The sequence below is a fragment of the Harpia harpyja genome, chromosome 16 (genome assembly GCF_026419915.1).
Source record: "Harpia harpyja isolate bHarHar1 chromosome 16, bHarHar1 primary haplotype, whole genome shotgun sequence".
Classification (NCBI taxonomy): domain Eukaryota; kingdom Metazoa; phylum Chordata; class Aves; order Accipitriformes; family Accipitridae; genus Harpia; species Harpia harpyja.
In genome coordinates, this window is record NC_068955.1 from 32,613,879 (window position 1) to 32,627,334 (window position 13,456).

At 44.9% G+C, this 13,456-nt stretch overlaps 1 protein-coding gene across 1 annotated transcript; it reads right to left on the reverse strand.

Annotated features, from left to right (window-relative positions):
- Positions 1 to 4,447: 4,447 nt before the first annotated feature.
- Positions 4,448 to 13,121, reverse strand: TALDO1 (transaldolase 1). Its single transcript, XM_052812001.1, has 8 exons — positions 12,900 to 13,121; positions 9,554 to 9,677; positions 8,965 to 9,072; positions 8,147 to 8,278; positions 7,537 to 7,712; positions 7,166 to 7,363; positions 5,982 to 6,127; positions 4,448 to 5,302 (listed from the first exon to the last, which is right to left on the reverse strand). The coding sequence occupies exons 1-8, from the start codon at positions 12,994 to 12,996 to the stop codon at positions 5,270 to 5,272; spliced, it is 1,014 nt and encodes a 337-aa protein (XP_052667961.1). The 5' UTR covers positions 12,997 to 13,121; the 3' UTR covers positions 4,448 to 5,269.
- Between the last annotated feature and the right edge of the window lie 335 nt (positions 13,122 to 13,456).

Consider the following 13,456-nt stretch of genomic DNA (forward strand, 5'->3'; position numbering starts at 1 on the left):
TGGTTATTTCACATTTTCTCTTTGAAATATACCTAATATATATTTTTAAGGCTGCAGAAAAAGCCTGGAGACAAAATGTTGCATTTGACCCCAAGTAAAAGGTATTTCAGCTTTTTACTTCCATTTATCCTGCTTCTTGTAAGTCTCAAATATATTTGTTTCATGATTTGCATGTTTGTGTGGGGTTTTTTCAATTCTGTGAGCAAACCAGAAATCATTTACTTGCTAGCTGTATTCTGTGCTCCCAAGCTAAACTGTCTGCACAGTCTGTTAAACAAAATTTGCTTTCTCCTGGGGGTTTTTCTTAATATTTCTGCCACTTATTTCCCTGCCTGAGAATTACAATGAAAATAAGAGTTGAAAATGTCCATTCAGATCACTTGCTGAGCTTTGAATACAGTCTGCTGTTGTTGGAGACTCTAATATTTTAATGAATGTTTTTCTCTTGCAGGAATACTCCGGGACTCTGATATGTGCCAAGATCTCTGATGGCAGGCACTACTTGCACAGAAACTTACTGGATCCTGCTACACAGGCAAGACCCACACATACGGGGAGATACAACACTGTTTCCTCTTGGAATTTTGGAACGGAGGATAGAAAGAACGTCCTTTTCCAGCCTGGTATGCCAGCAGACTCGTGGGGTATATTTGCACTTTCCCTGCAGTGGCAGGATGTGTCCATGAACTCAGATGTGGGCTTGCCCAAGCGTGGCCTCCCCACCATTGCTTGCCCGTGCTTTATTGGCATGGTTGCTCAGTCAGTCCCCCCTCAATTCACACCTGGCCCTGCTCAGCCCAACCCACAGAAATTCCTGCTTTGTTCAAAGTGTGGTGTCTCTCTCTCTGACCACCTCAGAGGGCAAACTACAACCTTACGTGTACGTGCAGTTTGTAGCACTCTGTGGCCTTAACCTAGGCTCTGGTGCTTAGACTACCAACACTTGAAGGAAGCATACTGCAGAAGTTTGCCTGGTGAGAAAGGGGGTTGATGGCAGCCCTCTGTGCTGGCTCTTGTCCTGGTGTGGGTCTGGGGAAGCCCAGGTGAAGCCCATCTCATGAGGAGGGCCAGGTAATTGGGCTCAGGTGTAGATCAGGTGGTAAAGGGAGTCTTCCTGGCCGAAGAGGCTGGAAAGGTTTAGCGTTTGAGGTGGGGAAGTATTATTGGCTCTGGGGGTGTTTAATAAAGGGCAAGGGCATTTTTAAACCAAGTTTTAAAGTGTATGTATTGGTTCTTTGGGATTTCCCCATACGCATGCATTTTATTTCCCCCTACTTGCTGAGTCTAAGCTTGTCCTTGTGGCCGTGATAGCTAAAAAGCTTTCTGGGAGACAGCAGACATCTCCTGCTCCTGATTTCTTAATCTGAGGCGGTATGGAGATCTGGGAAGCCACTAAAAGGAGTTTGTAAGCTGGGCTCAGACAGGATCCTGGGAGAGATCTCTTCATCTCCTGAAGAGAGATGAAGATGAGGAAGAGTTATGGAATAAAGGTGCTTTGTGAGATTGGATAAACAGATGTATAGGCTGAAGGTTTATGTGGTGTTGGGTTTTTGCTCCATTTCATAATGAATGTGGACTTTGTGACTTAGCCACGTACATCAGTCACCTCACAACATATAGACTGTGCTGAAGAGAAAAAGCCCCAGTGCCAAAGTGGGAAACTGCAGCTGCTACCAGAGCAGGTAAGCGATCCTGTGACAATGAACATTTTAAGCATAACTTGTGCATCTCCTGCCCCCTCAGCTCTTGAGGGGACCATGTGTCTGTAGGTATGCGGAGTAAGGTTTGACTGTTACTGAGGCACCCTTTCGGGCCTCCTCTTCCCCTTTCGCTGCAGTATTTTATTGTCTCTTGAGCTACTTCTGGATTTGACCCTTTGTTAGTAGCAGCTAAAGCCTAGGACAGATGCAGAGAAATGATTGTACATCAGATGCAGATGCATAGCTGAGCTGTTTCAAGAAACTGGCATGTAGCTCTCCATGTTCTGCAGAAAAGATGTGCTGGTGCCCCAGAGCTACCTGACAGCACTGCATTGCCTTGGAATGGTTTTTTTTTTCTTTAACGCCAAATAGGTACAAATCTCAGGAGAATGACTCAGCTAAAGGAATCAACAAAAAGATTCCTGTTGACACCAGTGGGCTGGTAAATGCAAAGTTCAGACAGATGGTCCTTCTGTGTTGCATCAAGAATGAAGCTGGTCTGAGGACTGATCAGCTGGGGTCAGTGCTAACTCAGGTAGCTTGGCTTCATGCAGCTTCTCTGCAGTATAATCGTGCCTGAACCCTTCCACCTGTAAGAATGCAGTAGTGGCCTAAAATACCTCCTAATTCCTTTGCTAAGAAGTCAGGCATTAGGACATGCTTGCCTTGATGTAAGACAAGCCATGGCAGGCTGAGAATCATCCAGCTATCCAGGTGAAGCTATAGCCTGTAGAGAGGCTTATCACCTGTCAGTGAATGTGAGTAAGAAAGATCCATTTTTCAGGGAGACCAGCAACAACTGCAACAGGTCTCTCTATACAGCAGTTTTATATTTGTCACTTCTACAGCCCCAGATCTTCCTCTTCAGAATATGAGAAATACTTGAGCTCTTCATCACTGACATTGTGTTTAATGTGCACAGTTTGCTAGATTAAGTAGGCTTGTTGTTGTGGGGAAATACTTTTGTCTGGCTGAGGATCCCCATCCTACCCTGTCATTTGTTCTGATTATGGTAATAGCAGTTTTTGGAAAACATGTTGAAGTGCCTGCTCATGAGTTGTTACCTTTCAGAAGTCATCTCTGGTTGCTCTGGCTTGCCATGGGTCTCACTGGTCTATCATCTCTGCAGCTCTCACAGTGGTGCTGTGCAGCTTTATTAAAGCTATCCCAGGGAACTGTAATTCTGGACTGGCTGCAAGTCTCATTCTCTTGCCTGAGGAAGTCATGACTTCATACTTCTGTAACTGTTAACAGTTAGAGCCAAACTTTTGCCTGTTTTGAAAATTGTTGTCTGCTGAGAAGCTACACCTCCCCTCATCTCATGTTCTGGAGCAGAATACGGATGTTGAGAAAGCTAGAGCCAAAGCAGAGAGCCTACAGACTTGTACTTGGCGCCTCTGCTGTACTTGAAGTTGTTTCCTTTTCAGCAGGGTACAAATACTCTGTTAACAGTTTGTAATGAGTATAGGGATCTAAATCGCAGTGGTAGGTCAGATGGCTGTGTGGCACAGTGTAGGGAGGTGGGGGCAGGGTAAAGCTTTTAATGCTAGCTTGACCTTTGAAAGGAAGGGAGAAAGGTCACCTCCCTCTGGACAGCTTGCTTTCTACTGTTGCCTGCTTCTCACTGTTACCTACACCTGTAGAGCAGAGGGGTCTAGATCGGTCCTCTGAGGCGGCTTCATCTCCCTCTGGTAGACTGGCACTGTTCCCAACCCTGTGTGGGGCAGGTTCAGGGCAAGGTTGGGAGGATGCAACACCACATAGATGTCTGATACGGTTCTGTTATCAGACCTGCATCTGGTTTGTGAGCATACAGCCAGCTGTCACTGTGGCTGAAACAACAGTTCCCAGGTTGTTATGGCAATGTCCTGACAATAGTGCTGCTGTGTCACACTGATGCTACTGATCCAGTTGTTCCCTTGGCTTGTTTTTATTGTATTATTCAAGCTGGATATTGCATGTGTGTATAAGTATTGTAGCCTCAGTATTGCCTTTTTTTCTTTTAAGAGGTTAAGTTCAGGCAGCTTTATCAGGAAACAGTTAATATAAACAAGGAACCTGTTAGAATCATAGAATCATTTAGGTTGGAAAGGAGCTTTAAGATCATTGAGTCCACTGCCAAGTCCACCACTAAACCATGTCCTTAAGTGCCACATCTACACGTCTTTTAAATACCTCCAGGGATGATGACTCCACCACTTCCCTGGGCATCCTGTTCCAATGCTCAATAACCCTTTCGGTGAAAAAAAATTCCCTAATATCCAATCTAAACCTCTCCTGGCACAACTTGAGGCCATTTCCTCTTGTCCTATCACTTGTTCTTGTCTACTCTTGATGGAACTGGACCAGTATGAACTAATAAGAGATATATTTAATTAGGCTTAAGGAAATACACAGCATAAAATGTAATCACATGCATCCCAGTTTAATAGAAAGCCCTGTAATTGGTAAGTGCTGCATTAGGATTAGGTCATTCCTGAGGAAGGCTGCCACATGGCTCTTCCTCTTTGTCCTTAAGCCACTACTTTTGCAAATGAGGAAAGGAGGGGTGTGATAGAACTTAAAAAAAAAAAAAACAAACCAAACAAAACCACAAAAAACCCAAACACAACCCCCCCTCATTTTTGGGGTAGGGTTGGCAGCAATTCCATGACTATTGCGTAAAGAAAAGCAGTAACTCCTCCAAAGACAATATACAAAGCTCTAACAGACAGTCTTCAGTTGTATCCACATGTTCACTCTGTCAGTTCAGATTAACCCATTATCAAGTTATTTATTAACTGCTTGAGACACGTTATTGAAGGCTACACTTTCAAAATTAACTGCATCAGGGTACTTGTAGTTTATGCCTGTGTTGTAATCGCAGTGGCATTTTCAGCTTCAATCAATTCCATCTTCTTGCTGTTACCTTGCTTTGGGCTCTTAGGCAAGTCATAAACAAAACTGGTATTTGACAAAACTCCTAAAAATTGCTTATGATACAGCTTCCCCCCTCCCCCCCCCCCGTTAAAAAGCCTTGAAATATTAATTATGATGGCTTTCACCAGGTTTGCCAACCAGTAAGTCACTACTGGTGCTACCTTGGCTGCAGAATGAAGAAAGGAAGGGACAAAACTATATTGATTTAGTGTGTATACATACATACATACATGTCTTATAAGAGTACTTGTGGGTTTTGTACCAAGGAGGGCTTTTGAAACCTGTGTCTTGTCTTTAATCACAGTAAAACAGCATGAAAGACAAAACTGCTTTCTTAATGTATTAGGAGTGTAGACTTAATTAGGAATTTAATACAAAAAGTTAAAAAATTAAAATACTATATCAGGTGTTTCCTGCAGCAGTGAAATGAACACATTACAAGGGAAGTCTGTGTTAATTTGCATGTATTGACAAAAGTGCCACAAAAATTTGAAATTCTATTTGTCCCTTTGCAAATTGATAAAAAAGCATGATACAGAAATCTATCCATACATAGCATAAGACTTTTACAGGTAAGACATTTGTACATCCATTTAACCTCAGGTGATCCACTCATTCAGCCTTGACCACTCAGGAAGATTCTGATTTTTTTACTTTCCATTTTCAGCACTGAACATTCGCTCCTAGAAAGAGAGAAGTAAACAAACAGCAGCTGAGTAAGTTTAGGAACTGTGCTTTAGCAGTGCAGGCTTAAGTCACTACTAAATAGTTGTTAGTCAACAAGAGTAAGTGCCTAGATCAGCTATACATGGTGTGTATTTCTGCCCCCTCACCCCCAAACCACACAGTACAATTAATCCCAGTTGAAAGACTCTCCACAAACCAACAGAAGACTTTCATATGGCCTGGCTATACTCAGCATACCTGTTCTTGGTGCTTCCTAGTGCCAAGTACAAGCATGATTTTTTTCCAGCTCACTATCTGAAGATTATGTGTCTTGTACCACTGCTGACAGCTAACGAGTTTAGAATTAGACTTAAGGGACTTTTCACTTTGATAGTAGTGTTATCTTGATTAGCTGCCAGTCTAAACACTGCCTTGGGCCTCAAACAGCAGGTGTGGCTGTAGACATCTGGCATGAATTCTTTCATGAGATGCAGTGAAGTTTACCAATTTCACTTAATTTAGGTGGCCAGTTTGCTAGCTGCCTGTCCTACATAATGTGTACTGCCTGTATAAATACCTGATCAGACTTGCTTACAGGTTCCTAATCCTTAGCCATACCACAAGGAACTGCGGGTTAGCTGCAGTACTTGGGAGGAACATGAGAGATGGCAAGAGGCAGCATGATAAAACATCTACCTTTAACATCCTCTCCAGCTTAATTGCATCTGCAGCAAATTTTCTGATCCCATCAGATAATTTCTCCACAGCCATTTGGTCTTCATTATGGTGCCAGCGGAATGCCTTCTCATCCAGGTGGATCTTCTCAAGCTCACATGCCTGAGCTGTGCAAGGGGAATTGAAAAAGAGACAAACCATAGTATCAGATTATTATCAAATACCACAGGCTTCCTAAAACAGTCTCAAGATTCTGACCATCTCCATCTGTTGAAAAATTTCAAACACCACTTTCAACATGACTTGCTATAGAAGCATGCTTTGGGTTGCAAGATTGAAAATGCTCCTGATCTGGTTTTTTGGGGGAAAAAAATGTAGCCTAGATAATCAGTTTTTCTTAAAATACAATGTTTGTGTATGCTGTTATCTTGTATCTGCTTCTGAATGGTACGCTACTTTCAGGCCTATTAGAAAGAATTATGCAACAGTCCTACCGCAGCGAGACATTCTAAGCAAATATGCTGAACAATTAGGTCTTTGATTATTTGGCAGTACCTAACAAAAGCTGAATTGATAACAGGCCTACAAGCCAGCTAGCAGCAACCCATGACTACAGCTGTGCACAAATCTCATCTTTTGAGTTGTAAAATAGCATTTTAATAAGTCTACACAAAAGGAAGAGTAGTGCTATGGGAACATACATTCAAAGCCGTCGTGGCACAGTATCACATCACTTAGTCTTGCATATGATTCATTTCTAGAGTTTCTGGAGGGAAAACACACCTTTTGGCATGTCTAGAGCTAATTGCATCACTGATGCAATATTAACATAAGATTAAACAAGGTTTGGCATCTTTGCTAATATTCAGTATTTCTTCCTAAGTATATGAAGTATAAAGTACCTTCTTCTACTCTCCCTGTCCTCTCAAGAGAGGGTGCACAGTATTTAGGCACACTCAAAACCCATCATAATTCCAGTTAGTGTACTCAGTGGGACCCAAGACCCTAAAGAAGCAACTATGTGCGTCAGCAACTGTAGCACTACTGTTGTAGTGAGGCTACAGTATTTCCTTTAGAGAGGGGTCAAGACTTACCCTTAAAGCAGAGTGGAAGCAAGCACCACAAAGCCGAATGAAAACACAGACTTGTAACAGTCGAGAAGAAGGGGAGACTGAGCAAGTCCATGTACATAGAAGTGGACTTACCCTCTTTTACACTGAGTGTGGGAGTTAACTTGACATATTCTTTGCTGAGCTCTGCCAAAAGCTTGGGTGAAATAGTGAGATAGTCACAGCCTGTAAGCGCTTTTATTTCTCCCGTATTTCGAAACGAAGCACCCATCACAATAGTTTTGTAGCCAAACTTTTTGTAGTAGTTGTAGATCTTAGTGACACTCTTCACTCCTAAAGAGGAGAAATCAGCAACTTTCAGAAATACTCATTTGAAGTACAAATGATTATTTAGAGCATCAAAAGCTCAAACCCAACATTTTTTCATAAGAGGATTTGTATGAGTAAACTGCAGTTTGAATGAGTAGCTATTGTATTTTTAACAACATGTCAAAAGGAAAGCTTACCTGGGTCCTCTGAAGGCTCATAGGTTTTTTTATCTCCATTTGCAACATACCAATCCAGGATACGTCCTACGAATGGGGAAATCAGAGTAACTCCAGCTTCAGCACAGGCAACTGCCTGAGCAAAGGAGAACAGCAAGGTCATGTTGCAGTGAATCCCATACTCTGCTTCCAGAACCCTGCAGACATAGGCTGGCTTAAAACAGCTACTGAATTTATATTCTAGTACCAAGCTAGTGGGTTAAAACTACTGAATTTCTTGAGTTAAATTAGGAATGTGGTACAGTTTATAAGCTTTAAAGTTTTAAGCTAACAGCAAATGTTTTGCGCTGCCAGACTCTGCTTTATTTAATGCTGTTTCTTGAACCAAATGCAGACAACTTAGCATGATATTTCAGGAAGCTCTGTGGCCTGGCCCTTGTATGAACAAACTTTTCCTATCTCAACAGAAAGCTGTACCAGAGCACCTTGCTTGCTAGCTGTAGCCCTAGTAACAGATTTCCTGGTGCCGTGCTTTCAAAACAATTCTTTAAGTGCAGAATGCGTTTGTCAGATGCCTGTGAACAGGCAGAAGCATGCTATGAATCAGCATACCAAGTACAGAAACACTTACTTGCCAGCCTGGATTCCTTCCCATGTTGAAGAGAGCTTTATGAGAATACGATCTTTACCAATTCCTGCTTCCTTATAAAGGTCAATGAGGCGCCTGGCCCTTTGAATCATTCCTTCCTTATCAAAGGACAACCTTTGAAACAAGAGCAGGACTGCTTAAAACTATTTTTTTTTAAATGCTGTCTCCTGCAAACCCCACTGAGAAACATTGTCCGTTTTATCAGCATTTATATGCCAATAGCAGGTTTTTGTTCTCAGAGATGCTTCCTGGATTGTGACCCAATCAAGTAGGTATATGCCAGCACTGATACTCTTTGATTCAGAGGATCCAGAGCTCAAGATAGCTTTCCTTGAGGAAGTTATAGACTCAAGTTTTCCTCAAGTTTTTCACAATGAATGCAGAAGCTGAGCATTAGAAGTGAATTGGCAAGGGGCAGGTTAACAGAAAAATCCTATGCAAGTCTTGAAATAAACTGTTAAAACAGATCTCTTGGTAAATTGAGAAGACTTTATCACACAGAAGAGAATGAGCAAAACTAAGTGTACTGGAAGCATGAGGTTTCCCTTGCTTAAGAACCAACAGGAAGATTACAAAAATCCAAGCTCAGCATTACTTGTTTTCATAAAGTTTTGTTACAGAGTTATAATCCAGCAAACTAAGGGAAATCCATGCTCTAATTAAACAAATATTAGCAATATAAAGTCTTGCTAGTCTTATAACAGTGAGCTGTCTAGTCAAGAACATCTTTCTCCAACTCACATCATGTCTCTTTTTGCATGTACAAATATCCAGGATAACCCAGAGGAAAAAGAGCCAACCTTGCATCTACTTCTGTGGACACACGGCCAGGTATCCTCTTCAATATTTCAGCTCCAAATAGTACAAAGAGTTTGTCACAAGCATTTTTGATCTGTTCCTCTTCTGACCTGAAAACCACGAAGAGCAAAATCATTTCTATGGGGGGGAAGAGGGGAAAAAAGTGCGTTCACACCTTGCCACAGATTTGAAGATCAAATTTCACAGCCCATTTAACATTAAATTCTAGAATTCAAATAGCCACTTCTGCTCTGCTCCATGTTTATTTTCTGCCCTCTGTGCACCACCAGCAGTATTAGCCTTTGGACACTATTTCCTATAATGCTGTCAACTCACTCAAGAGTGTTTTCCTGAGCAGTCCTAGAAGGCCATGTGTGAACTGGTAAATGGAGATGCACTTCTTCAAAGCACATCTGAAACCTGCATAAGAAATTTTTCTTTAAGGGTTGAGGCTTTTTAGGGCAGGAGATACGGCCATGAGTACATGACGGGAAAACCCCAGTACACTGCTAACAGTACTAAACGCTATTTGTATAAATAAGGTATCTTAAATATAGACCTACAGAGATAAAAAAAAATATCTCTACTTACCCGCCAAGTTTTTTCCCATAGGCAACAGCATCATCCACAAGTTCCTGGTAAGCTGGCATCTGAGCAGCAGCTAGTATCAGAGATGGGTTTGTGGTGGCATCCAGGGGCTTATACTCATCAATTGCTAGGGAAATAAAACCAGCCTGTTTAAAACAATCAGCAAGCCTGAGCAATTAAAAGGATTTTGCTCAAATGTGTGAGAATGTAAACACTTACAGCTGTAGTATAGTAGCATTCCTAATAGAGCAGACTAGTGCACAATGATGTTTAAATACCACTGCCTGAAAGCTGGCTTTTGCCAGAAGTACCAGAACAAGGCTAACAGAGCTACAGTAGTAAGATACAGCAAAGTTTACTCACTACTATAGACATTGCCCAAAAGAAATAAACTTGTAGAAGTGACAGATGGACAGAAGTGGTACTCATTTTCAGTTTCTCACATCTGTCCATATCATATTCACCAGCGTGGCTGAGTTCCAGGAATCACAGTGGGGAAGTAAAGATGAGAGGATCTTTATTCCCTTCTGGCAGTTAGGCTTTTGGGTTTTTGTTTGTCTACAACTGTTAGAACCAGAACAGGAGCGAAACTCATCTTTTCGGAGTTGCTAGACTCGTAGTGCATTTTACAACTTTTTCAAATAGTTGCAGACAGTTTCTTAGTGTCTGTTCTTGTAATTTCCCTGTACTGCCAGGCTTCCTTCCTTACAGAAGGTATTTGACCCTTTGGCTTACTGTAAGCCCTGGACTACACCTATTTCAGGTGATACCTGTTGTTTACCAGAGTAGGCTGTGACCATGCATTGTCTGGCCCTAAGCTGCCTGGCATGCAGAGCCTGACTCAGCAAATGGGGGAGAGCCTCTGCAGGCCCTTCAGTGATTTCTGCTTACAAGCTCCCTTGTTAACACAGCTAAATGTCAAAAATAACAAAATATTTATTGCCAGCTCATTTTCCTCAGCGTTTTTGCACAGGGGTGAAAACCCAAGTTAGAGAGTGCAACTTTATTTTTTCAGTCATAGAAGAAAATAAGAACTGTTTTTCCGTAGCTCCCTCCTAGGCAATGATCATGATCCTGGAGCAAGTCCAATCCATACAAACAAGTCCTTCAAAACACACTTCAATTCACGTGGATACTGCTTAAAATAAAGCAGTACACCAACAAAACTCAGTTCTGAAGCATACACACAATTTTAGAGAACTCAGTTTTGACAGAGCATATTACTCCTCTCCAGCCTTGCAGCATTTGAAGACTCTGGCAATGTGCATAAATTAATGTCATTAAGTCTGTCACCCAGTTTTCCTTTAGGTCTTTCGGAAAGCAGTTAGCAGCCTGTGTTTTACCTGTGCAGTACAAGCTTTCAGCAGGCGATCCGTGACCATTGTGCCACCTTTCCTCATTGTGAGCACAAAGAAAGCTGAGCAAAAGAGTAAGCGTATATTGGTCCTGCTTAGTTAAAAAGCCAAACTAGTGCAGCTACTAAAGAGGCCACCACCACTTACTGCAGGTGCTTGCTTCAGGAGCCATTCAAACCGGCATCCTTTCCTACACAGCACTGTACCGACACGTTTATCTATAAACAAAACTGGGAACCAGTATTAGCAACAATGGCACTTTAACCAGCATCAGTGTGTAACTTTTACAGGAAGGGAGTCAGATGTTGACTGTAGCCTTCTTTGGACTGTAGGACAGACCCACAGGTGACAACACGCAGCCAGAGATCAACAGCAAAACTGTTTCAAGGAGCTTGTTAAAACTTCCCAGTGGACAGCACTCGGCCTCCTTACTGCTGCCCATACGCAAACACCCCCTCGGCCACCGCAAGGATTTTTTCTTTTTATTATGCTTTTTTGAAACCAGGGTAGACAGCATGTTTTGAATTCACGCCATTTCAGCACACACTGGGCTTTAGCCAGGTTTGTTGCTACTCGAAGGTACACTAATCTGACAAGGCTAAAGTTATCTCATCACTTTGTGTTTGCAACTCTTTCGATGCAATGCATCAATGCTCCGAACCTTTCATGGTACTGTGGTTGTCTCTCATGTCAGATGGACTCTTAAAGGCAAGTAACAGTTTTTCTGTACTGTTTCATTCAGCCTGACACTTGAAATCAAGCAATCCGAAGTATTTAACAGATGTGCGTTACCTAGAGTCAGTGCAAGTATGTAAATACACACACACAGCATCACGAGGCAGGTGTCTGAGCTGTTGCTACCCCTGTGCACTCTTCATCTTAGGTTTACTGATATAAGACATTTGACGGTTGCCATTTAGGATCGTTTATTCATCACCTATAGGATTAGGTAAGCAGCAGATGGGATTACTGCAGGCCTCGGTGACGGCAGAACGGGATTTGAGAAGCATTGCTCCACGCAACCCAGAGACGTTCAGGGGAGGGATTTTTCAGTTCTGATGTACTGAAAAAGTTGTGTGCCTGTGCGGGCGCTCAGGCAGCGACAGCTTCGGAACAAGTGGCTTTATCATCGGACACCGCCACCTCCCTTCCTCGGAAAGGGGAGTGCTTGCTCATTCTCATGAGATACGGAGAACAAAAGCGCTCTCGCATTATTTTCTTTGCTTCTGCCATTTGAAAACAAAAACAAACCCCAGATCTAGACTGGTTATTGGAAAAAGCCAACTTTGTTAGCCCCACGGGGCTTATCTTGTCGAGCCTGGCACTTACTAGCGACAGCAGGTGGAGCTGACCATTGGGGTTTGCGCACACCGTTAAGTCAAACTGGGGGAAAAAAAATACAACGATAATCACCGGAGGGTCTGACAGCTGTACCGCACGGACTGGGCCAAGCCCACAAGCTGCCAAGGCCGGGACTCCCGGGAAGCGTGTGGCAGAAGGGGAGGCGGTAACCGGCAGGCTCGGCTGGCCGGGTCTCGCTTGGGACTCGGTGGAGCGGGACCCCCTGAGGCTGCAGCCGCCGCGGGGGCGTTAATTAGCGGGCGGTCCGGACCCACGGAAGCCGCTGAAGGACACCGGCTGAGCTCGACGCTTCCCGCCGGGACTCCGTAACCCGGACAGCGGATCCCGGGAGAAGCCATCGGCACCGGGCAGTAACCGGAGACCTCCCTCCGGGCTGCCCTTCCCGACCCCCCCGCCCCGCGTTAGGTAACGGCGCGTTTCCCAACGCCGGCCTTGCGCAACGAGCCGCGACCGGCAACCGAGCGGCCGCGGCTCCGCCACCTCCCGGGCGCAGGGCGACACTTCCCCCGCCTCGCCCCCCGCCGCCAGGGTGGTTCGCTCCCCCTCGGGCGCTCGCCTATTCAGCCGGGCGCGCCCACTCTCTATGGAGGGGGGGTGTGTGCGATGACAGGCCCCCCCCCCCCACCTCTCACCGTTGAAGTCGCCGGTGTCGGCCACCACGGTGGTGTGGTGCTTGAGCTGGTCCAGCACCGACTCCATCTTCTGCCGCTTCACGGGGGACACCGACATAATCCACGGGGTGGGGGGGGCTCGCGCCTCCTATAAGAAACCCTGCCCGCCCGGAGGGGAGCCAGCCTGCGCGCGCACCCGCCCTTCGCTCGCTCCCGCCGCCCGCCGCCCGCGGGGAGGGGGCGCACCGCCCGCCCGCAGCCAATCCCATCCCAGAAAGGAGGAGGCGAACCAATCAAAAGAGCGGGGGGCATGATGGACGCGGCCGGGAGGAGCTGGGGGAGGGCGGGAGGAGGAAAAATAAGTTTCTGATTGGGTGGTTTGGCGGCTCGTGAGGGCCGGAGGGGTGGTGGTTACCTCGGTGACGGGGGATGCGGCTGCCCCTGCCCGCCATGGCCCCGAGCGGGGCGAGGGCTGCCCGGCCCTCGGGAGAGCCGCTGTCCGTGTGGGCTGGGGGCGAGGAGAGGTTCCCCAGGGAGGCCTCCTCACGGCCGGGCACGGCGCCCGAGCCGCCCCTCAG

Bases quoted from the DNA above. Each gene is read 5' to 3' on its own strand.
- TALDO1 (XM_052812001.1), bottom strand. From the start codon at position 12,996: ATGTCGGTGTCCCCCGTGAAGCGGCAGAAGATGGAGTCGGTGCTGGAC. The intron at 9,678-12,899 runs GTGAGAGGTGGG...TTATTTCCCTAG, and splicing joins CGACACCGGCGACTTCAACG to CAATTGATGAGTATAAGCCC. The intron at 5,303-5,981 runs GTAGATGTTTTA...CTCTCTTTCTAG, and splicing joins AGCTGGAGAGGATGTTAAAG to GAGCGAATGTTCAGTGCTGA.